This window comes from Trachurus japonicus, chromosome 5 (assembly GCF_045865225.1).
Source record: "Trachurus japonicus isolate A0001 chromosome 5, Traja_1.0".
NCBI lineage: Eukaryota > Metazoa > Chordata > Actinopteri > Carangiformes > Carangidae > Trachurus > Trachurus japonicus.
The window spans coordinates 37,303,636-37,328,502 of record NC_140911.1 but is presented as its reverse complement, the minus strand read 5'-3'; the positions used below and the strand labels follow the sequence as shown (position 1 = coordinate 37,328,502).

At 41.2% G+C, this 24,867-nt stretch overlaps 1 protein-coding gene across 2 annotated transcripts in view; it reads right to left on the bottom strand.

Annotated features, from left to right (window-relative positions):
* Positions 1-6,346: 6,346 nt before the first annotated feature.
* The window catches only part of LOC146988126 (plexin-A2-like), an 81,931-nt gene continuing 63,410 nt past the window's right edge, over positions 6,347-24,867 (bottom strand). For both annotated transcript variants that reach the window (XM_085777768.1, XM_085777769.1), the window contains 13 exons: positions 24,238-24,472; positions 23,593-23,735; positions 22,166-22,434; positions 20,283-20,349; positions 19,813-19,959; positions 18,028-18,187; positions 15,407-15,510; positions 13,570-13,666; positions 12,596-12,795; positions 12,288-12,457; positions 11,601-11,813; positions 10,247-10,397; positions 6,347-8,732 (listed from right to left, as the gene is read on the bottom strand). In XM_085777768.1, the coding sequence (XP_085633894.1) occupies positions 8,637-8,732; positions 10,247-10,397; positions 11,601-11,813; positions 12,288-12,457; positions 12,596-12,795; positions 13,570-13,666; positions 15,407-15,510; positions 18,028-18,187; positions 19,813-19,959; positions 20,283-20,349; positions 22,166-22,434; positions 23,593-23,735; positions 24,238-24,472 (2,052 nt within the window). In that variant the 3' untranslated portion in view covers positions 6,347-8,636. The remainder of the gene's footprint in view (positions 8,733-10,246; positions 10,398-11,600; positions 11,814-12,287; positions 12,458-12,595; positions 12,796-13,569; positions 13,667-15,406; positions 15,511-18,027; positions 18,188-19,812; positions 19,960-20,282; positions 20,350-22,165; positions 22,435-23,592; positions 23,736-24,237; positions 24,473-24,867) is intronic.

The following is a 24,867-nucleotide window of genomic DNA, read 5'->3' as shown; positions in this document are numbered from 1 at the left end:
AGAACTTCAAGCTGGTCTGATAAATTAATGAGTTCAGCATCTTATAAGAGGCCTTGGATTTTGTTTATGGCTTTGTTAAAAACATAAATCTTTAAAATATTAGTACTACCAGCAGTGTTAGCAATGTTTTTTTCTGTCTAGGAGAAAGATTTCACCGGCAATGGATTATTTGTAAGAGCCCCAGGCAGTGTTTGGAACAGGAAGTTGTAAAACAGCGACTCTCCTGTGACGATCCTTTGTGGGAAGAGAATTTCCTCACCACCACCCGTTCATAATTAACAATATACTAGCTGGAGATTCATGGTCCTGTTTTGACTTATGTCACCAGAACAGACAAAACGCAATCAATGCTGACTGTTCAATTAGTGGTGAGGACATTTTTAAAGTCCTCGTCAAGTTTCAGTTGTTAATTTAATTTTGATTCATTGACTTGAGCAAACACATGCACACACGCAGTTGTAGAAACACATACATGCTGTAATGCACATTTGATGGCACTTTGAAAATGGAAGCCATAAATCCCACAAAGTTCACAGATTGGCTGCAGGAGAGAGCCTGTCTCCAATGAGTGCAGGGGGGAGAAGCTGAGAAGAGGTGGGGCGGGGGCGGGGGTGGTGAGGGTAGGTATGGGAGGAGGTGGAGTAGTGGGAGGGGATTTAATTTGAAACTGCATGTTGACCGTTACCTCTCTGGGGGTGAGCAGTGAGCTCTTTGAGCGGGAAGAAGGAAAAAAAAGAAAAGAAGTGCCAGGTTGATGAAGTCACTTCTTCTCTGAAACAAACCGTGTTTCAGGGATGTCCCTGTGTGCTTTCCCTTCACAATGTCAGGATATTGTCTTGTTCTGGCGTATGTCATGACCTCCAGACTGCTGCTTAGCCCTGCAGATGTTCCACACATACACAACCCCTCAGGCGGCAGCACTAAAACAGACAGCCTATGTCACTGCCACATACTTACCCTTTGCCCTCACCCCGTGTCACATTTTGACAGTGTCTCCTTCACTCAGCCCCTCACGCTGCTGGAAACACTGAATGAATGCATGAAGAATGGTGATTTTGTCTCTGCCAGCACCTTGTAATAATAACTTTGACCAGGAGATGGCACCAGTAGACTGGTGTGCTGTCCATATCCACCTACTGGACATTAGCTTCATCATTAAACCCATCTTTTACTGCTTTATACTGTACATGTAGGTGGAAAAGAAATCACTCTCCACCTACAAATATTTAAAGAATGATGAGGACAGTTATGAGCATAAAGCATTGTTAGCAGACATAAAAAAATATAACTACAGCTAATTGGTGAAATAAAATACCATCACCGATAAGCTCATTCAATAAATCCTGATAATAGGCAAGGCAAGGCAATTTTATTTGTATAGCCCGTTTTTACAAACAGTTTGTCTCAAAGGGCTTTACATGGCATCATAACAACATCCTCTGTCCTTAGACCCTCACATCCACTGAGGAGAAACTCCATAGAAAACCCTTTTAACAAGGAAAAATTGGAGAAACCTCAGGGTGAGCAACAGAGGAGGGATCCCTCACCCAGGACGGACAGACGTGCAATAGATGTTGTTACAGACAAGAAAACAGTTATAACACAGAATGTGAGAAACATGGAAATGTTAACAACAGCTGATGAAGGAAGCTTCTGGTAGGCAAAATAGGTTGTTACTCTGAGAGGGCGAGGTTTGGTCCTTTAGGATTTATACAGTTATCAGAGTTTTTTTTCTCCTGGTTTAGAAAGCAGCCTTTTGTCCTTGGCAAGAACAAACATATCAGTGCTTGTTTGATGGTGCACGCTGTGATAATGCAGTATGCATTTAATTAAAGCAGCAGGAGACTGATCTTGTAGACCTTAACTTCCTCAAAGCTATGTTCCAACAGGGCCTAAGAGAATTTGAAGCTTGATTGTACAGTAGTGGGTGTCTACACCACAGACAGGAAAAAACAAAACAAGTATGACACATTTGTTTGTGTATGCACAGAGAGTGGCTGCTGTATTTTTTTTTTCCTTCAAGGCCAAAAACAACCACAAACCATAAAGAAAGGCATCCATACTAACTATATTTAAAAAGAAGGAATCTTCAGAAATGTGTTTTGTTGTTTACTGTTTGTGAAGTTGTCATGTGAACCTGCACAACAACTCACAAATGACCACTGTCTTTAGGCAACACCTCTTTGACAGTTTTAGTCAGGTAGTATTTAATGTAAGGCTGAAACCAATGATTGTTTTCACTGTACATGATTATCATGATTACACTTTTTGTTGTCAATTAATGTATTCATGTTTTTAAAATTAATGTCAGAAAACGGTTAAAGGAAATAGACATTTCTGTAATACTAGATGTCCAAATTGTATTCAAATTTCTTGTTATGAGGAAATAAATGTCCAAAACACAGACATTTAGCTGACTATCATACAGTGGCGCAAGAGAAAATATGATAGCCCACAGTATATGGAAGTAACAAAGAGTCTGTTTTTTCTAATAACACACAACCATTAAATTCAAACATCCATTGTAAATTGGGAAAATGTACGTGAGGATCAAACTAATGGCATCAACAGAAGCTAATTGGAATCAGGAGTTGTAAAACGTGGAGGTGCATTAATGAAACATAATGAGATATAGAGCGACTTATTTTTGCTATTTAATCAGACAGGCTCACTGAAATTAAGAGACCTGTGAACACAAAACAACCACAAAGACGATCAGCAGCAAAGACACAAACACAACTGCTCAATACAGTAAGCAAGAATAAAAAAACATTTACAGCAGTCATTAAATACAGTACATCAAATAAAAAATGGTTTAAATCTTGAAGGGATGGTAACGCCTCAAAACATTTTTAATATGCCGTTCACAAAAAGTCAATTATCACAAAGTAAGATCACAGAGGACTTCAATCAACAACTGTTGTGTTTGCAAGAGGCTAGAAAGGGTTAAACAATAATCTCAAAGGGCTTAGATAAGTCCACAGAGGCAAACTGCCAATAAACAATTTAACTCTATATCTGTTCTGTCTAACAACTCCAACTAAGATGACTCAACACACGCACACAATGCAAAGCAACAAGCCAAGAGTAACAGCTGAAAACTGGATCTGGTTAACATCCCTGTTCGCAAGTACCTAACTCAAATCATGAGGCACAGTGGAGCACGGTGTTGATGGCGGGTCGCCATGGAGATTTAACAACCCATCAATGAACTTTATAATGATAATGTTTTGTGCACTGATGAAAGGAGATTGAATTGTTTGCTTTGCTTTGCTCTGAGCCTGCAGCTCACCATTATCAGGGGTTAAGTTAAATTACCACAGAAAAACTCCTCCTGAATGTTGTAAAGATCCGATCTGCAGCTTGTTCATATACAATAACTTGTTTGAGATCATTAATGCCAATCGAGGTTTGTCCAGTTATTAAATCCAAGGTTTCAGGTGGTTGTATTAAATACAGGACTATAATTGTTTGTTTGATATAACCTTGAGCACAGTCTTGTGTTGATACATCTGATCCACATTTTGCAATCAACTGATGCAGAAAACCTGGTAGTTTCACAGGAAGCTGTTGCAAGAAAGGCATCCAATTCTCAAATTTGAGAGGATAAAAGCTGTACTGAAAAATCTTTGATGATGTCTTTAGTCCAAAATTCAATATAGCTTTCATTGATTAAAAATATGGAATTAATATTTCTTCAAATGTTTTAGGTCATTATCTGTGAACAATATTCAGTACCACTTCCTGCAGTACAGTGTTGGCCCTAATAATCCCTCAGAGGATGCAGAAGCACAGTTTGTTCCAGCACTGAGTTTGTACAGACAGTAGCAGTAATCAACAAAAGTTAAGACACTGCTTCATTTTCTTGTATTGCTGCAGGAAAGCTTTAAGTTAACCAATTAATTAATCCTGACCTAAATTTAGCTTGGACTTGAGCTGCTTACAATTCTGTTTAAACAAATGGAAAAACCTTCGACTGATAGCACAAAGGGAAAAAATTGGTATTTGTTTAATACATTTTATTGACGATGCGATACGATGCGATGCGATACGATGCGATGCGATACGATACGATACGATACGATACGATACGATACGATACGATACGATATACACCAGTTAGTGCCACACCTCGCTCTGTGCTGAAGGACAGTGGAGCAGACTTTGGCCATTGACTATTAACACAAACTCACTGGGTTGTTCAAGGTGCATAGAAAGTCCAAGGCCTTCTCTATTCATCATTCATAACACAGTCTGAATTATTCTTCAAGATCTGCAGTCAGTGCGTAAGGTCCGTTTCCCTCCTGAATCAAATATTCTGGGCAGCAGTGGGAGCTGATGGTCTTCTCTACCTGGCAGTGTTCAACCAGGGTTTTCACAGAAATTAAGCATTGTTATTTTACTCCCTGTCACTTAGGTAATGTAGTTGCATCAATCACAGGTCAGAGCGGAATGAGATATTATGACACCTGTCGGGGATTGATAGAGGGATAATGGGGTTCCAATGGCTGTAGTAGATCCATAAACCTGTCTGGTACCATCCAGCTACAAAGTCTATCAAGGAGATATCCTGTGGCTTGCTGGGTTGTCAGTAGAGGAGGGTTGAGTCCTAATGATCCTCCTCCTGAGTGTGCGTGCGCATGCGTGTGTGTGTTTGAGTGAGAGAGAGAAATAAGTGAAGGGGAATTACTGGCTGCTGAGCACAGTCACTCTGACAAGCAAAGAGAGATGAGAGGAAAGACGAGGGGTTAGAGCCTGGCAGGTTACAGAGGACCTTTCGCTGATGACACCCACCTGGATCTGACAGGTATTGGTTGGGAGGCCCTCCTTCCCCCTCCTTCCCCCTCCCCCCTCTGCTCTGCTCTGCTCGCCCACAGCCCCGAGGGTTAAACATGAATAATAAATTCCGGCTCCTTATGGCAAGTGCTCAGGAACCCCTATATGCTGCTCACATGCCATACCAAATTCTGTCAGTGTGACAGCAGAAGAAACTATTCGTCACAAGAGGCTATTCATCACAGGAGGTTGTTTTCTTTATTAGAATTCAAAGGGATATAGTCCTTTTCTCCAGGTTATTTCTTTGTTGTTTTACAAGCTCGGCTCCTCTTTGGTTTTAAATATGTGAGCGTTTTCATGAGCTCAACTATGGAAAACTGATGTTGCACAAATGCACAGTCAAGATTGTAGGCTGCATAATATGAAATTAAAAAAACAAAATGAAACTTTCCCACAAATCCTGACTTACTGTAACAAAGACATGGACATATGTTCTCTATTGTATCAATATCTGTACTTTAGGTTGTTTTTTATTCTCTGTGAGATACATAGAGAAATGACTGCGTGGTTGTTCCAACTTTAACTAACTTGTGGAAAAAAGGCTTTAGTTGTGTTTGGTCTGGAAATACTGCGCTCCTTGGGCAGCATTCAAAAGCAATCCAGCAGTTTCAAATCCGTCCAAACACACTGCCAAAGCCAAAAATGTGGCATTGTTCTCAAGTATGATCCTACTCTTTACAGTAGTTGAGGTTCACTAAAATCTCCAAAAAGTGGTGATTAAATAATGTTAACATTACATTTTTTTAACATTAAAACAAAACAAAATTGCTAAAGTTTCTCATTACAATTGTAACCAAAATAATCATTATTGATATTTGTTCATGTACGGTAATAATAATCTATCTTGTAAATTTGGCTAGAGGTTTTTTATACTGTAATGCGTAGTAGTGATATACTGATGTAATATAAGTATATGGGGTCAAACTTGGTATTAACCTGTTAGATAATGAATTTCTCATTGATGCATGAAGCGGGGGCAAGCTGGAACTTGGTTTACATCCATTTTATTTTCCACATTGGGAGATGTCATTATAATTAGGACAAACATGATTTGACCAAATTATATTAGCTTCTAAGTACAAAGGCTGAATGGTGAATGTACCCCTGGGATTTCAGATTATGTCTGATATTATCTGGCATTTAGAGCCATGCTCATGAAAACTCAATAATATTTTAACTATTAAATCATTATGCTAGTGGGCCACAAACATAATTATAATAGATCACCCAGTTAATGTGGAACAGAGTTCACAGTGGTTTGAGGAAAAACCTCCTCTCTAATGTTGTCAATGAAATAGAAAACATACAAATTCAGTCATAACCTGATTCTGTGGACATTCAGATGTGTCTGTATTATATAGCAGTAATATAAATTGTAAATGTGATGAATGAATATGAGGATGTTAACACAAACACAATGTCAAGACTGTACTGTCGTACGTGTTACATTTAGAAATTAGCACCTTTTCAGAACTTTACATGACATCACCAAAAATAAACCAGGCAGAAATCATTTTCATCAGCTGCGCATTTAATGTATAACAACAGTACAAAGTGAATCTTTTGCTTGCAAAATAGGAGTGTTTTTTATGTACAGTATTTATACAATAATATAGTTTAAAAAACATTACAGTTTAAATGTCTGACAGTTTATTGCACAACACATTTATAAATTATCATCATCAAAACACACATGAAACAGATGATTTCTCTGTCATTTTTCAACACTTAACAGGAAATGTATTTATAATCTATTTTATTTTATCTTGTTCTTCTAGATTAACATGAATCAAGGTCCTGTGGGGGTGTTCATTAGCCCCACTGATACTGAAATGGTAAAAAAAAAACGAAAAGAAAAGAAAAGAGCAGACTCCAGAATGAAGTCGATAGACGGCCACAGTGACTTTTTATGGAACAATGAGACAGCCTCAAGCACAGAAAGATGTTCATCTTTCATCATCGCAATGAGTGAAACAATCACAACTAAAACCCTGAATTAGAGTGATGCCTCCAACTGAATTTTTCATCATGATAATTATTATTTTAAAGTTAAGATATGGCACTCTATAAATACAGCAGCAAGGAGACAACAGGCAGTCAGGTCAAATATACACTATGAACATGAAATGAAAATGAAGGAATTATACGCCGGAAGATGGAAATAGTCAGGATGTAAAGCGTATATAGCACTGTGAAGCAGCAGACATCAATAAATGAACTTTACAGACTAACTGCCGATCCAGACACATACGTATCATTAATCATATAGCCACACTGTGTACAGAATATAAGGAACACCCTAAGCTGCAGTTCCTCTCACATCTCAAGATCTCTCAGATCAGACTTTTTCCTATGTGTTATTTCCAGGTTATGTTCAAAGTGGATTTATTGGGAAAATCAATAAGGCATTAAAAAAATCCTCGTCTAACTTAATCTGACCAGATTACTCCTCGGGAGCAGCAGGTGTTCTTAATAACTCGTACACTTGGTGCATTTCAAGTATCATGCTGAATGTAAACAATGACTGATGAGACAGGGAAGGGTGGGGGAGCGGCGCTGTTGGCCAGGGTTAGACTAATCTGATCCTGGATCAGGCGTATAGCATCATTAATCATGCTTTCTGCTACAGTTCAATTTGGTCTCCACTTATCTTTGAATGGCTGAATTAGCGGTCTATAGATCATAACTGTACAAAATTTCTTATCTTAAATGGGATCTTTTCCGTACAATGGCATGTACTATTAATAGCTTCTATGGGAGCATTTAACATGAATGAAACATGAGACATATTATATTTGGCACAAAAAGCCAGGGACTGAGCCTGGAAATATATCTACATATATTTCAGATTTTCAGACTTGAAGGCAATGCCCTCTCGGTGTTGGATTATGAAAGCGGGACCCTCACCTTGTCAATGACAGATTCAATGTATACTGTTCTGTCCCCAGCAGAGTTATAATTCATTAAACAAAAAATAACTTATGACAGGAGCTTCAGGGGGAGAAAAGGAAAAGTTATGATGCCAGAGTCTTTAGTGTTCTCTCCTTTGAGCCTTTAAAAGGCAATAGAAAAAGACTGAACACCACAAAGTTACACATCTCCGCTCCCAACGGCTCCAAATGGCGATGCCACTCCAAGCCTGTGATATGTGGTCCGACGACGTGTCCTTCATCTCTGACATATAAAAAGTACTTTATGCCTGCTCGCCGCCACACATGCCATCCCATTAAATTGGCTTCTGTCTTTGTTGAGCTCCTCCAGAGACTTTTCAAGTCGAGTCCTTCTTTATTAAGTGCTGTTTTCTGACATTTAGTATAAGCACCAACTACAAAGACAAACTGTTACCCAGCGGAAGAGAATTGGCAGCAAATTCAGCAACCCCGATGGCCCAAATCCTCTCTGTTTGTCTCTATAGGAACATTTTAGAGGTTGGATGTTTGCCTGTTGGAGTTTCTTCTGAAAAAACGATTGACATTGGATTCAAAAGTCGTGCTTTGGGACAATCTGCTGTTTGATGTATTGTTGTGGTTTGTGTCTGTACATTTGTTAAGTGTGTGTATGCATTTGTATGTAGCTCTTTGTGAGTGTGTTTTTGTTGTTTATCCGGTAGGTCCAGAAAATCTGCAGTTCCTCCATGTACATCACTGTGTGTTTATGTGTAATCCCATATGTGCCCATGTGTTGCTGATGGGTTTAGAACTCCTCTGTTGTGTGTGTGTGTGTGTGTGTGTGTGTGTTTGTGGAGTGTATGTACATGTTTATGGACTGTATGCATCTATGTAGGTGTGCGCGTGTGCGTCTCAGCTCTCTGCAGACATGACTGAGATGATCTGCTCCACTTTATACGCCAACTTTTGCTTCTGGGCTTGTTCATCCTGCTCCAGTGCCTCAATGATCTGAAACACACACACACGGGCACAAGCTGAAGCCACATGAGCCATATCACTGGGCAGCCACAGGAATCATACACAGTATACACATTATGAACCAAACAAATACCCAGCAGACCACTGACAGCTTCCACTGCCTGTGCTATTTTTATAGTCAAATATATTGTGCATCTGACAGAGGTTTCTACATTTTCAAAAGTGTTACAATAATTTTTGCACATTAATTTGAATGAACCAATACTGTTTTGATGAATTACATACTATATAATATTAAAGAGTCATCACCCGGAAATCGCATTTTTCCTTGTTAAAACATGTACTGTATATTGGTGTTGGACCTCAGTGGAAATTTGCCTGAAAATCTGGAGTTTGAAAGTGGCTGAGTTTTTTCGTTTGGGCTCTTTGTTTAAGCCAGAGTAGCTCATGAGGCTGCACACCGCAAATTACCAGATTTTGACTCTGCTCCTGTGGTGACGTCACCATAGGAGTCTGCTTTCATAAACACACCTCTCTTCCACCACCCCGACTTCTGCCGCGCCGCCATTACTTATTGTTTTATTTCCCACTGTATCGTGTTATTTCGTCACTATTAATTTTTAATATTTTTTAAGGGTTTAGATCCCCAATGTGTGGTTAGTTTATCCAAATGACAGCTGTTTAGAAGTTTGCTCTGACGTTGGGAGAAGTGAAGCTCCAGCGAGCACCATGTTTGATTTTCTTTTCGTTTTTTTAAATTTCTAATAAGTTTTAAGAATTGATTCAAGGGGGACTGGATATGTAAAAAACCAGGTGATGACTCCTTTAAAATATCTTTCAGACAAGCGATTTGAAGACAGGACCTTGAGCTCTGGGGGATTTTAATGCCATAACTGATTAATTGAAATACAAACTTCACATTGATCAACAATGGTCATTCACTACAGCCCAATAAAATAATAATAAATGATCCTTTAAGCCTACATATAACAGATACTTTTTCCCACTTTGGGACAGCATAAACAAGCTGACAACATTGATGGATGATGGTGAAATTGTAAATTGTGGTTAATAGCACACAGTTCCTTATTGAAATATCCAACAGACACTGAGAATCTGTGACCTTCAGTCGTGTTTGTGACTAATTGAAGTCAAACATCAATCTCCTTTTATATCGAACTCGATCACAAACTCACAATGGAAACATCAGTCTCCTCCAACAGTGAGTCATTTGGTGCTGAGCTGTTAGTGTGCAGAAGATTTCTTGCTGTGAGTCAGTATAAACAGTTAAGACTCAAGCCATGGACTCAAAACACTGAAACGCTCTGAGCCGTGGGGAACTTCACAGTTGGGTGATTAGTCTGTGTGGCTCCGTCACTTTACGTGATCCATGTAGCTTACAAACAAGTCATTTGATCCACTGATAATTAAAGGAAATATATTGATTATACTGTAGCTTCTGTAAAATAAAAGAAATGCTAACTGTAGTTGGCTAACCACAGCAGAGGCACATGTCCATGTTGCAGTGTGTTGAGTGGGCTCACCTCTTGGCTGTACTTGCTGACGTAAGCGTAGATCTCGTGGAGGGCACTGAGCACATTGAACTCACTGGAGTGAAGGCGAGCCTGTTCAGCCAGATAGGCATTCATATCCTGATCACTGATGGCAGGCAGGCGGTTGATGTCAGCATAATACCTGAGAGGAGAAACACACACACACAGATTCAGTGTCAAGGGCACAGCCGTACACACCAGAGCTTTTCTCTTCACTTGGATTCAGTTTGTTGTTTAAGTCAAAGAATATTTGCTGTTAGAAGTGTCTGAAAATCAGAGGTGTTTTTGGCAGGAAGATAAAGAAAAACGTCACTCACAAGTTCAGTGATTTAGTAATACTCCCACACCAACACACAGACTGTACCTCGCTTGGCTTCATACTCTATCTGTGTTTGTTCAGGATTTATTACATTAAAACCAATATTAATTCATAACTTTATGAAATCCCTTCTGTAAAAAGTCCATAAAGCAACTGAAAACATTTGCATCAGCAGGGAACAAACATGTACTAATGACAGTAACTAATAGTCACACCACAAATAGATGCTACCATGAAATATATGATTGAGCTATTATTGTTTATTGTTTATTGAGGATCCCCATTAGTCAACGCACAAACGCCAGGCTAGTCTTCCTGGGGTCCTTCTCAAAAAGTTCAAAATAAAACAACAATACACAGATCCAGTTAGCATTATAACCAATCTGATTAGAAAGAGCTGTAGGATACTTGTTGTGAATAATGTTTAGAATAAATAACAATAAACTGCTGGATAACGTATGAATAACCTTCAGCCATCCAAGACAAGAATGCATTCAGTCAACACTAGATCTATAAGAACAATCAAGAGTAAGTCTAGCTGCCCTATTTTGAGCTGTTTGTAGATTTGTAAGCTCAGACTTAGGTGCAGAAGCCCAAATAACTGAACAATAATCAAGACAACACAACACTAATGTTTATACTACCTGTCTGTGAATTGCAGGTGTTAAATAGGTAGCACATTTCCTAACAGCATTATAGTTACAAAAGACTCTCATACTGTACAGTAGGCTACATCACTTCATCTCTCATGATACTCCAGAATCATGTCGTCTTACCCCTAAAACCAAACCTTAACCCAACACTAACAATAACCTCTAACATAACAAGCCCACTGCCAGGAAAACATCATCTTATCTCCAATCAAACAAATCTCAGTTCTAACTTTCACCCAAAACACAGACACTGATCTGTCTGTGAGTGAGAAAGTAATGACAACCAAAGAGCCCTTAGTGTGGGAGTTTTATTCATCTTTCCCATATGTGATTGTGAGGACATCTTTGCTTATGCACACGCACATACACATACCTTTCAACCCAGCTTTTATAATGCGGTATGTCCTTGGCATATAGTAGTTTGGTTGAAGGCGAGTCTTTGCCCAGACGGTGTTCAGATGTCGAACAAGAGTCCATAAAGGTCTGAGCCACCACAGACAGACAGGCGTCCGTGATGCTGTTTTTATGGATGTCGAACACAAACTGGGGGTTCTTGATCACGTTTACCCAGAACCTCAGCGGCAGGCTGCAGATATGAAAAAAAAGATAGGACATGTTTTAGACAAAGCATCACTGAAGTCATTTGTATTAAAATGTTCCTTTTTCAATTTGCATTTGATGAATCCTTTATTGACTTATCTCATTCATTCAGGTATGAGAACAAGATGTACTGGAGTTAAAAAAAAGACTTTTAAAAGATTTTGCACTTTAAAAACTAAGGAAGTGGCTTAACATGAAGCACAAGACAATGTGGTAAAATAACAATTACGACTATTTGAAAAGCAGAAACTCTAATCTGAAAATTAACAATAAAATAATCATCATAAAATAGAAAAAGGAACAACCAAGTAAATGTCTGAAATGGGCTTCAGAAGCAGACACAAAGCCAGGCTTCTGTTGGGGGTCATGTCATGGCAAGCGGCTTAAAACTGTGGCGATCAGGTCTCTTTTCTTTGCATATGAATGAGCGACAGCAGCATTTTTCCAAAATCCCTCTCACCAGTTGCTCTTCCATGTGTGGCGAACATCCATGTCATGGATGCCGTGTCTGTCGGCCTGCTCATCCAGAAAGTCAAACATGTATTTGATTGCGAGGGGCAAGGCGGTGCCGCGACACACTGTGCTGAACAGAGTCTCAAACAGGTCATCCACAAACTTCTGCAGCGTGCCCTGTAGAAAAACAGCACGGGAAGTTGAGACTCAGTTCTCTGAGAAAACCCAAATGTGTCTGGATAACTCTGCACTGTTTTATTGCAGCTCCCACTTTTATTACTACAGGATATTGAAACTTAATGGAACATGTCGAACCTTTGTTGCTAGTAGCCTTGTCAGGTAGATCTCAGACACCATCTTGCTGCCTCGCTCTCCCTCTTTCTGGTCCCCGTGGTCGTGGTTCTTGACTAAGTGCCACACCTTGACCCCGCTCTCCAGATCGGGGGTCAGCATGGGCACGCGGGAGTGCGGGCTGTCGGGGCTGGTGGGTGTGGAGCGGAACGGTACATCCACACCTAATATAGTGATGAAAAAAGAAAATGTAAATGCAGTTTCTAAGGAGACTATATCTTGTCTGGTAATCAGCCTGCGCTGCGCTCAAGCAGAGAGAAAGTCCCACTTGTTTCTCATATCTGGATTTAAGCCTGACTGTCTTCTTTGTAATCCGCAAGTGGGCAGGTTCGATGTATGTGTGTGTGTGTGTGTGTGTTTAGACTGTATAATCATTTGCTGACATTATTTCACTGGTTGTCATAGTAATGATACACCCACTAAAGGCATGCTATCAATTTGCACTCTGGTCCTGGCTTTTCATTTTTCTGCTCCTCTTCTTGTTTTCCTGAGTATTTTCTCTTATATGTCATGTTTTTTTGTTTTTTTTAAGAAATCACTTGAATCTAACTTTAAAGTGTGAGCTGCAGTGTAAGAGATGAGACTTGAATTGCATTTAAAATCAGTCTGGTATGTGCTATGTATATGTATATGTATATGATATATGATATGTCCCCTGTCCCTATAGCACATGGACGTTCATCACATTGTGGATTATTTGAAATAACACACATTTGCTCTGTTTATCCGAACACAGTGTAGAATTAGGCAACCTAAACAGACTATGTCTTGATTATGTGCCATTGAATATTTGTGAAACTCATGTTGCATCTATATTTGATACGCTATTGTGTGATAATGTGCTTTGCGACAGACTGATGAGTGACAGCAACAGATGGTGCAGCACTGCAGTATGTCAGTTGAATATTAAGTATTTGTATTTCTTAAACAGTACTGACCGTATCTGCTGATGCTGCGTGGGAAGCTGGCTGAGGAGGGGATGTTGAAAGAGGACATCTGCTTGGGCACCAAGGCCACGACACAGCGCTCAGACACCTGGGAGACAAAAGGTAAAGCCCATCGATTAGGCTACTTCTCATGAATTCATCACTCGCTGCAGATGGTCAGAAGTAATCACAGGTGGAATTTGGAAAAATAGTCTGAGATTAAAATCCAAGGATGTGGGGGTATTTGTGAAATATGATTCATGAATGTTCGCCATGAGCGGTTGAGTCACAGTAGTTACTTATGCAATGCAACTTCGAGCTGGCCCTGTAGTTTAAGGAAAAGACTGTGTATTAATCTATCATTATCACTTAAATAGAAACAGGGGCAGCACAGCATTGATCACAACAGCTCTAACTACAAAACAGGACCAAAACATTAGAGGATTTTGCCAGTGGAGAAAAGTAGAGATCCTCTGCACTGCAGTATAATTCAGTCAAGTGAATGTCAGATGTCAAATGCAGCCAAGGTGAAGGAATCAGAAGTAGGTTCACCACAGACCAGAGCTCGGCTCTAGACCTACAAACTCTGTGTGAGTGAATGTGTGTGTGTGGCAAACTCTTTGCTCATTAAAGATTCAGTGACTTGACAAACAGAGACAGTTTCAGTACAACTACATGAATTCACAGTTCTTCACTCAACACTCCGACGCTGTGATGAAGAGCCCAAAACTGCGCATAGTGAAGTAATTATGTGTTTTTCTTGTGTAGTTCACTGACTGCTGATTGTTTTGAAGTTACAGTGGCTACGCTGAGGCCTTTTCCAAGTGCTGATATCATTTATCTGTGCATTTATACTGCTTTGGCAGAAGATGCAAGGTCATCTACAGCATGAGCTAAATTCACTCTGCTGTTCTGTGTGAGCTACAAATGTACTTAATACAAAATCAGCGTAAAAATCCAATCAAACATTTCCACACCTGAGAAATTAAAAATGAAACAGCGAAATTGTTTATCTCCTCCACAGATAAGAGCAAGGCCATTCATTTCTTATCCAAAGCTGCTTTTAGAGGAGAAAATGTAGATTCTTCTGTCTTTATTTCTGTGTTTCTCCGAGCAAGTGCTGTGACTAGAGATGAACATCGACTGTCAAAAGGAACAGGGTGACTCATCTGAGGTTGGTGACCCGTGTAGTCATATTAATGAGCTGAAGAGAGGGGGGGGGAGACGTTGTAAAAGACACAGGCACACGGGTGCATGTTCGGCTGACTAAGCGCGCTTGTGACCGGGAGGTTGAAAAAATGTCAGCAGGGGTGAGTTGAGTGTTATGAATATGAAGGAGTAGCGCCCTGTCCTTCCTCCACACTATCTGCTCCCAATGTCCTTGAGCAAGTGGATAGTTTGAAAAAAAATGTTGAAAAAGGTTTTGGCTCTGTAGGTGTGACTGTGCATTGGTGTTTTAGACACAGCTTTATTCAGATCTGGAATGACAGAAGGTAATCTTTTATTCACAGTGTTTTTGACATTGGCAGTGGCTGGATTTGAACCCAGGACCCAGACTTACCCAAGTGAGCTGCTGTTGCAGCCCAGATCATTCACTAGTTGTTTGAGTCACTTGTCAAACTTAAATGCCAAACATTTGCTGTTACCAATTTCTTAAAAGTGAGTATTTTCTGCTTTTGTTCCTTTTGCTGTCATTGGAGATTAAATATCTTTTATATATATATTTTTTCCAGACAAATTGACATTTGACAAATAATGTCTGTTGGCTGTTTTTCATAGTTCATTGATCTATTACAACTGTGCAGATAAAGTGACAGCTGGAGCTGTAGTAGTGATGTTTTGAACAGACCTGGTAGTGCATGAGAGTGTTGAGTCGCTTCCAGTCGCTCTCTATCTTGGTGGTGATGTCCTCGTCCTGGAGGACCACGCGAGCTGTTCTGCCCTGCCGCCACTCTGCAGGAAAATAACATCAAGAGTCCATGTGTGACACATGGCGTTTTGGGGAATGGTGCGTATGCCAGCCAAGTGCCTGACAGTTACATATTGTCTAATGCCCATAGTTTGTCTTTTGCGGTCCCGTTGTACCACATGTGAGGTCACATTAACCTTGTTTGATGTGTTAGGTTGTACATTGAACTTCTGCAATAGTGTCACTGTCATGTGTCACCTCGCCTTCTTGAATATTTCTGCCTGACAGCTATAGAGATGCAAACTAACAACAAATGACACAGGATCATGTTTCCAGACTGGGACCAAAATGTTGTATCAGAGTGTGTGAGTTAATTAAAGGTACATTGTGTAGGAATTCCTCCCATCTAGCGTTGTGGTTGTATATCACAAGCAACTCAATCATATTTTTCATGCTGCATTCACGTGAAGTCGGGCAGACGGCAGACAGACGACAGCCGCTGCACATAACGGCATAAACAAGCCTTTATGTAAACAAGTGGTCCGTCAGCACGAGGCAAAACAATACACGTGACAATATGTTGTCATGGCAATGTGGTATTGTTTACCTGACCCACGTTTTACCGGCTTTCTCACGACTTCTGTGACTAAAATGACATCTGGTGTGTTACCGACTGCCGCCTGCCCGACTGCAGGTGAATGCAGCATCAGTGTAACGCTCCATTCCTCCTCACTGCGTTACCGCGGTGACTTTTCACAGACGGCACCTCGACCTGAGCCGACAGCTCCGGTGTCTCCGCTGAGTTTCCGTGGTTTCCTACCGTCACGCTGCCACTGAACGTAAAAACATGGCGACACCACATGGCAGCCAGCACCGAGCTTACCCGCTCCATGTAGATATGAATGATATGAACGGCAAATTCAGAGCTTACCGGAACACTTCAGTTTGTTGATGGGGGGGATTACTGATTAATCAGTAATCAATTGAATTGAATGCTCTATTGTCATTGAACACCTAATGCAAGAAAAGTGCTACAACTACAGACGAAACAAGACTCACACAGAACACATTAATGAAAAAAAAAATTCAATACTAATGGATAAATGTGAAACAACTAAGATTGAGGTAGTGTGTACTTAAAGTGCAGAATTGGAGGGGAAATAGGTGTGAGGATTTGTGTTGATAGTCCTAATGGCCCAGGGGGAGAACCTGCTTTCAGTCTGTTCTGCTTCTCAAGCTCCTGTAGAGGGTGAACAGTTTGCATCTAGGGTGTGTATTGTCCTTTATTATGTTTCTGGCTCTGGCTCATCTGGATCTTGAGATGTCCTGAAGGCAGAGGACAGCCTATGATTATCTCTGCTGTCTTTATGATTCTCTGGAGGGCCTTCCGGTCTGCAGCTGAGCAGCCATGCAGCGTACCATACGTCTCCATGGTGGAGCGCTGGAATGTCACCAGCAGGTTTGTCTTTAGTTTGCTTCTCCAGAGAAGTGCAGTCTCTGCTGGGGCTTTTTAACTACCAGTTAATATTTTGCATCGTCACGTAAGTGCAATTGGATGTCTGCTGTTAGTGCAATTAGTGATCAAACACAGACAGTACTCTCTCTTATTCACTTGCTCACTCAGTCTTTCCCTGGCCGCCTTTCAAAGGCGTGATACAATCCATTAAGCTGTTACCATATAATTGGTGGAAGGCATCAATAGTGTATTATTGGGAAGAAAATAATAAATACAAAGAAGAGAGCGAGGAGGAGGCTGGTGGAGGGAGGTTAACACTTGTTAATGGGTCAATACGGTTTAAGAATGAAACTTTGAAGTGGCACAGCGACAGTCAGAAATACAAAAAGGATCGATGCATCACCTGAAGCACCACCCCCCACCCCCACCTTCCCCTAACTATTCTTCTCAGCAGATAGATGAGAGTGATCACCCAACAGCAGAGAGCCATGCTGCCTAGAACAGAATAGACTAACTGAGTAAGTAGAAATTGGTAACATCCAGTGGAAAAGTTAGTTTGGTGCTCTCGTGGGATGTAAGGTGCCCAAAGCAGCACGGAAAACGTATCTCCCCCAAATCCCTAACCTATAAAAGTCCCCAAAGGTATAAAACTATAGACCCGAAGCAATATCATCCACTAGCGACAAGGTGTCTTATTTACTCCCTTTGAAGGTGCATGTCAGCTGGATTTGTGCCAAGCCGTTCAGTATTGGATGACATGTTGTGGGCGTAAGCCTCAGTGTAGGTGCGCTGTCGGGAAGGTTTAACGTCAGGGTTGGAGAGTGTTGTTCTGATTTGAGGATGTAAACAGACATGGGGAGGGGGTTGTCTTCCAGAAACTGATGTTGAGCCCTTTGTTGATGTCATTTGTCTTCAATGAAACACCTGTGATAACTCCCCAGCTGTGCCCACTCCCAACTGTATTTTCCCCCTCTTGTCAGTTTTCCAACACATCATATGACACAGTTCATTTTCTCTGTGTGTTTCTTTTTCTTCTGTCAGACTTTATAATACAAGTAGAATTTAATAGTTTTGCAGAGTATGCAATCCACCAGTGAAGTCTCACCTAGATCCATGTCTGCAGCTCGCGGACGCTGCGAGTAGGGCATGTTCTTGTAGACGGCATCCAGGATCTTCTCTTTTACCTGGGTAATGGTGTCACAGTTGAGCACCTTGACAGGGATTTCTGGGCTGTTCTCATTGTCTGGGTTCACACAGCTCAGCGTCTGGGGATCCAGGATAGACAGAGAAAGAGAGAGAAGGGAGGGAAAGGTAGGTGGGAGTCAGAGAAAGAGAAAGAGACAGAGAGAGAGAGAGTGAGAGAGGTGTTGCTTGCTAGGAAAGTCCTTTCATTACCATTACTGAACTGTCCTGGTGGAGGGATCCTGGCCTGAAATGTAATTTCACACCTCCAGGATGTGGCTGTGCAGCTCTAGCAGAGGCATTAAACAAGTAATGAGACACAGACTCTCCGACATGGCGATCAGAGAGGTGTCATCCTGCTTTGGAGCAAAAGCCCAAGGGGGAGGTTATCCTGATGGGTGTTGGTGGGAACCCCTACCTCACCAGGCACATTTCCTACTCTTCACTGAGCAGCATACACTCAGTATTCATGATTTTATCCACCAGTACAAGCATACATATCTTCATTCCTTAACAAAAGAACCAACACTGGGTCAAAGAAAAAGACAGGTCAACCAGTAATTCTAAGGATGGTTGTTTGATGTTTCCTTGTGTCATTTAGCAAGACATTAAAGGAGAATTGCGGTCATTTTTGACCCCTAAATCGTTGTCCTGATGGTTACCCAGTGTTGGGGGGAGCAAAAAACGTGACTAAAATTGATGCAGGCAAACCGGAGTTACACCATGGCGAGACGGCGCTAGGGATAGCGACAACGCTAACCTATGGGGGCAATTCTTTCAACCACAACAAACACTCAAAAAACAATCAAATATCTATGGTACATGACTTGAATCCTTATGACACACCAATTAACTCATATAGTGTACAGTATAAACAGTAGCCTAACTCTGAAACATCCTGGAAAGACATTACTATCTGATCACAGAGCGCCTGCTCTCCCCGCCACAGAAACAAACACTTGGTAAAGTAATCATCACAACAAGTGTTTGTTTCTGTGGCGGGGAGAGCAGGCGCTCTGTGATCAGATAGTAATGTCTTTCCAGGATGTTTCAGAGTTAGGCTATCTGAGGTGAGTGACTACATGCAAAAACACAAAGTTTATACTGTTTATACTCAGTATAACCGTACAGTTTATGAGTTCAGTGGTGTGTCATAAGGATTCCAGTCATGTACCATAGATATTTGATTGTTTTTTGAGTGTTTGTTGTGGTTGAAAAAATTCCCCTCATACTTTAGCGTTGTCGCTATCACTAGCACCGGGTAGCCATGGTGTAACTCTGGTTTGCCTGCATCAATTTTAGTCGCGTTTTTTGCTCCCCCAAACACTGGGTGACCATCAGAACAACGATTTAGGGGTCAAAAATGTAATTCTCCTTTAAACCTGCAAATTCCCTCCAATGGTGGATCATATCATTGAGACTCCCCCTGATTAGCGGGAGTCGGCATTAAACTCTTGATTCCTAATTTGTTTGTCCCAGAAACTTGGTCCCAGAGCTTAATGAGATGGAAATCTAGCAGTGTAAGATTATTTGCCCACTGTTGCCATGTTATTTCCACTATTACAGCACTCAAAGGATCCACATAACTACAGCAAAAACACATGGCACATTCCTGTGGATCTGTCGAGGTTCTTTGCCAGGAGATGTACAAAATTAATACAGACAAAAAAATTTTTTCTTTCCATCCCCTTACGTCTTTATGACTCACCAGTGTCTTGTATTCAATCTGCTGTCGGATGAGCTTGTCCTCACTGAGGGAATAGCGCGCCTCTCCCGTGATGGAGTCAATGGGTCCCTTCTCCATTTGCTGTTTGATGGCACAGAACAGCATGAAGAGAGGCTCGCCAGCACACTCCTTTGTTTTGGAAGGGAAACCGGGGGGATTACAGTGAAAGGTGGGAGAAAGGAAAATAAGACATCGCAGGGGGGGGTTGGAGGGAAGAAGAGAGATCGGGATTCATCAGACTCAGGAAGACATCAAACATAATAACACAGAGCTGTCTTTCATTTTGAATTGCAAAAGCTCAGAGATGCATGTGACCCCATAGGTTACCACTGAGTGTCCATGAAACCTGTCGGTTACAGTCACGGCTACAACAAAAGCCTACTTCAAAATCGATACCAGTGCAATGTTAATGGACACCTGTAGCAGCGAGGTGTGATAAAGATGTTTTTTACCTTGAGAAATTTGTGCAGTAGGAAGGCAAACCAATTTGTCAGCATCTTCTCTGCCACCGACTCGGTTCTGCGAGACAAGAAGAAAGCACAGTCATTTGTTAGCAAGAGACGTCCCGCGGAGAGCTGGAGTGCTCTGATTATTCTTTTATAATTTAAGACACAGAAGAGCCTGATATTGTTGAAGCCCAAAAACATGACATGGAGAGTTTACAGAGAATTACATCCTTGCTCAGCCGCTCAGTCTCAAAGGACACGCGCTCCGATATACTGCCGTTAAGTGCTGCTGGTGCTCAGCATATTTGGGTCATGACATAAATGTGCAGAACTTAGAGGTCCACTTCCAAGTCTTCTTCACTGCTGTGTCTGCACTTAGCTACTTTTTACGTGAGCCCAGATGGGAAGATTTTATGATTTTGCTGTAGTAAATCCTTTAAATCATGTAACAGCACCTTTAAAACGGCATATAAGCCCTTTCATGGCTTTATAGCCAGTCAGTCTCTCTCTCTCTCTCTCTAACCTGCTGTCTCCGTCACTCCTTTTCTGACCTTACCGGCATCTCATCCCTAACCTGTACTGACTCGGATGTTGACGGCATCCCATTAAATTTTAGAGTGTTTCCGCACGAGCAGCATGTTTGGGCTAACAAGTTCTTGTTGTACTGGCTCCCATGTGAACTCATCCTTATATTTAATGAGTGTGCTTCAGATTGAGAGAGCCCTCTTTTTACAAAAAAAAAAAAAAAAAAAAAACCCTCATGAAACATTCAGTAGGCCAGTCTCAGCGCTGGGAAAACAATCAGCAGATAACCAGAGGTGGAGGAGAGAGGCGAGAGAAGGGGAGGTGACGGGGAAAAGAAACGTGAGCTACAGCTGAATGTTTCATGAGTGGCACACAGAAGATAAGTCAGACTGACAACAACTCTGCCGCCGCTGCACTCACTCTTCCCCATTAGGTTCTCTTCCTCTACTGGTCTCTCCTGCTCTATCACTCTTACCGCTCCTGTCTTTCACCTGTCTGCTCGTGCACCGTGTTTCTCACACTTGTAACGGCTGTTTCACGCGGCTGCACAAAACAAAGCCGAACAGAGGCGGGCTTTCCTTCGCTGGCCTAGTTACTCATCCATCAGAAGTGCGGCAACTGGGCTGGAAAGAACAATGCACTAAGGAATTATCTGTGCCAAAAGATAAGCAGGGTTATCAGAACTGGTCAGGATTGTGACACCTGAACCCTCAAATTCAAATTCTCTGTCAGGAGGACAAAAGTCAAAATTTGATCCCTCAAATTCTCAAGGAAAATGCTGGATGCTTGAACTGGGACGGCACAGTCATGCAGTGGTTACCATGGTCACCTCTAGCTTCTAGTTTGCATGTGTGACTTCTCTCTGGGTTCTGGGTTCCTGAGTCTAAAGACATGATGTTAGATTAATTGTTTTTTCGCTACGCGTTGGTTCTGTGATAGCCATATGTCATAGGATTACATGGATATACTGCATGTTGTAGCCAATGGAAAGATGTTTGAAGCATAGTCAGTAGGCTACATGATTTGAATATGGAACCACTTTGTGAATTTTAAAACTTCTTACCTGTAGTATGCATAACTTTAAAACTTTTAAACAAATGGTAATATCCTCATTCAAGGGGAAATCCATTTCATTGAGTTATAACTGTTACCTAATATAATCCCCAAAAACTGTGACTCCCTGCAACAAATGTGTCTAAATTTTACCTAGTCATATTTTTACAGCTATATATGCATTTATTTCCACAGTGAATTATTCACCTGAGCATAGAGACGAACACTATTCAGATTTACAAACGTTATCACAATGTGTAAAGAGCAGGAAATGTCTTCATGTAGTGACTCTCTGACTGACGGTTAAATACCTGCGGAGCAGTAGTTTAGGGTGGTTCTTGCTCTCCAGGTTGCGTTCTATAAGGTCTGACAGCAGGTGCTTGAGGATGTCGGTGGCGTACTCTAGCCGCCCCTGCAGAGCGGTCATGATGAGGGAGGCGACGTAACCGCGGTCACGCATGGAGAAAGAGCGCTGCAGCTCCAGTGTACGGATGAATGTCAGCAGGAAAACCTTGTTATTCACCAGCTGAGCAAACTGCTTCAAGGCTTTCTCCACATTCGCCTGCCCACTCCCCGGCACCTATACACATCATGCACACACACACACACACACACACACACACACACACACACACACACACATATGCAAAGATGCATATGCTCATTAGATAATATGCACTCAGTGATGAGAAAAGTCATAACATAGATGGAGGAACATGAAGACACATTGAAACACATGCACAAAATCCTCATAAACCATCTGTGTGCAAAACAGAAGCGCTCATGCAGCTACAGGCTCACCCCAATGGCAATCATGTGAAAAATAAAGGAAGTGTTCCTTTGATGAAAAAGTCAGGACGTCTAAAACTGCAATTAAAGACTCTTCGGAGCTCTTAATTACCGTGATCATAATAACGCCATGATTAAAATAACTCTCATTGCAACACCAACCCAATCCAATTTTGACCTTGACTGCGTGACAAGTTGTTCTACAATTATTGAAAAGGCAAGTGGTTCATCCTTAGAACTTCAAAATTATAGGGAGTGCATCAGTGATAAAGCCAGTAATGAGAGAATCCAAGGTTAATATTAACACCAGGTTCTGTTGAGTGGGAGGCAACATGAGGTCCTGAGGTATCTAGATGTGGATTAGACCAACTCAGAGCAAAAGAAAATGTCTCCAAACTTCTTTGACAAAACAGTCAGTGAACCGTACTTATCTTAAATAATAATATGTGTGAGGATTTTCTTTCAAATTCAACTGAAATGTAGATTTAAAAAAGCTCTGCTCCATCCCTCATCATCTCAATCATTAATGTTTGGAGTTAGGATGTTGTGCATTTCACAACCACTTTATAACATCCTCATATGAAGCAGTCACAACAATGAAGGACCATCCAAAGGAAAAGAACGTGTTTGGAATCTTTGCATTTAAGAAGTTAGACAAAGTGCAATGGACAAAGCCAAGAAAAGTTTTACTCCACACAGGTGCATGACTAAGGAACTGGGCAAGGCATCAAACTCTGCTCAGCTGGTGTGGACACCATTAAACAGAGCTCAAACCACAGTGAGTAGACTGACATTTGCTCACACTGCTCAGCTCGAGAGCAGTTTGACAGCACTTGCCAACAAGCCAAAATCAATTTGGTTTTGGAGCCGGGAGCCTGAAGGTCAAGATGTCAGAAAAAATTGCTGAAACTGGATTCAAGTAGTGCAGCCCCGCTTCAGGGTTCCTCACCTCCAGCTCTCTGAGCACAGGGTGATCATCAATGCCTGGAAAGAGAACCCTCATGGCGTAAGTGCGATAGTCCAGGTAGGGGATGCCAGCTCTGTCCAGATCACTTGTTAACTCGTTGATGTCAGTCTGTAGCTCTGCAAAGGCTGCACAATATCACAGGGAAATTACTTATTTTTTCCTAGGCTTGTTCCAAATATTATAATTGTTTTCTCTAAATTTGAAGGCCATATTTCCTTAAAACATCAAATCGCTTTAAGAATTATGGTTCATAATGTATTTGTGCTGTATACTGAATGTTTGGCTTGGTTGTGAAATCGACATTTTACTTGATATGGATTGAAAGAGTTATAGTGTGACAGATTTTGTTCTATTATTATAACTGTGTTGTTGGCCCTGTGTAAGCAAAAATGTAAAAGGCAAACAGATTCACAATTTTCTATCAATAATGACCTCTCAGCCTGTCATTCTGCTAGTCCTACACTCAGACAGTGAATATTATTAAATAAGTCTCTATTGAAATAAATCATTTTCTTAAACAAGGTTCATCAGTCAGAACATCAGTACTCAACAGATGGCAGTGTGATACAGTTACAGTGTAGATGTTTTGTGTTTTAATCAATAGGGTTGATAATGAGTCTCACTCACCCTCCTTGCACTCCAGAGCCACTCGGGACTCCAGATTGTCCATCTGCATCTGCAGTCGTTTCAAAGTGAGGTCGTTCTCATGTGACTTCCGCCTGTAGGCCAGTAGGACTATGATGACGATGATGAGGAGCAGACCTCCTCCAGCTGCGATGCTGAAGATAGCAGGAAGGGTGAGGAGGCTGTCAGACCGGATGTGAACTTCTCCTGGGGAGATGTGGAGTCCTCCAACTTGAACCTAGAAAAATGACAATAATACCAATTTGGCTACAAACACTGGGCTTCAAACAATGTTGAAAATCCTCAAATCATCAAAACATTGTTGATGAAGAATTAAATTGGCAAGTACAATGGAGATTTTCTTGAACAACTGCCTTTGAACAAAACAAGTTGGCACACCAGCTTAGTTTTCTTTTAACAGATTAATTGCAAGTTGAGTGCCTGTCAATAATTCTTGGGGGCAGTGGGCTGTAATTGGGAACCTAGCAGACCATGAATGACAGACAATGACAGAAAGACAGCAACTTACTGAAAGCCTGTCCGTGACCCACAAATACAGTGACGTACAGAAAAACACTGACCCAGAGACAGTGACCCACATCCATACAGACAGCAAATCAGAAACAGAGAAAG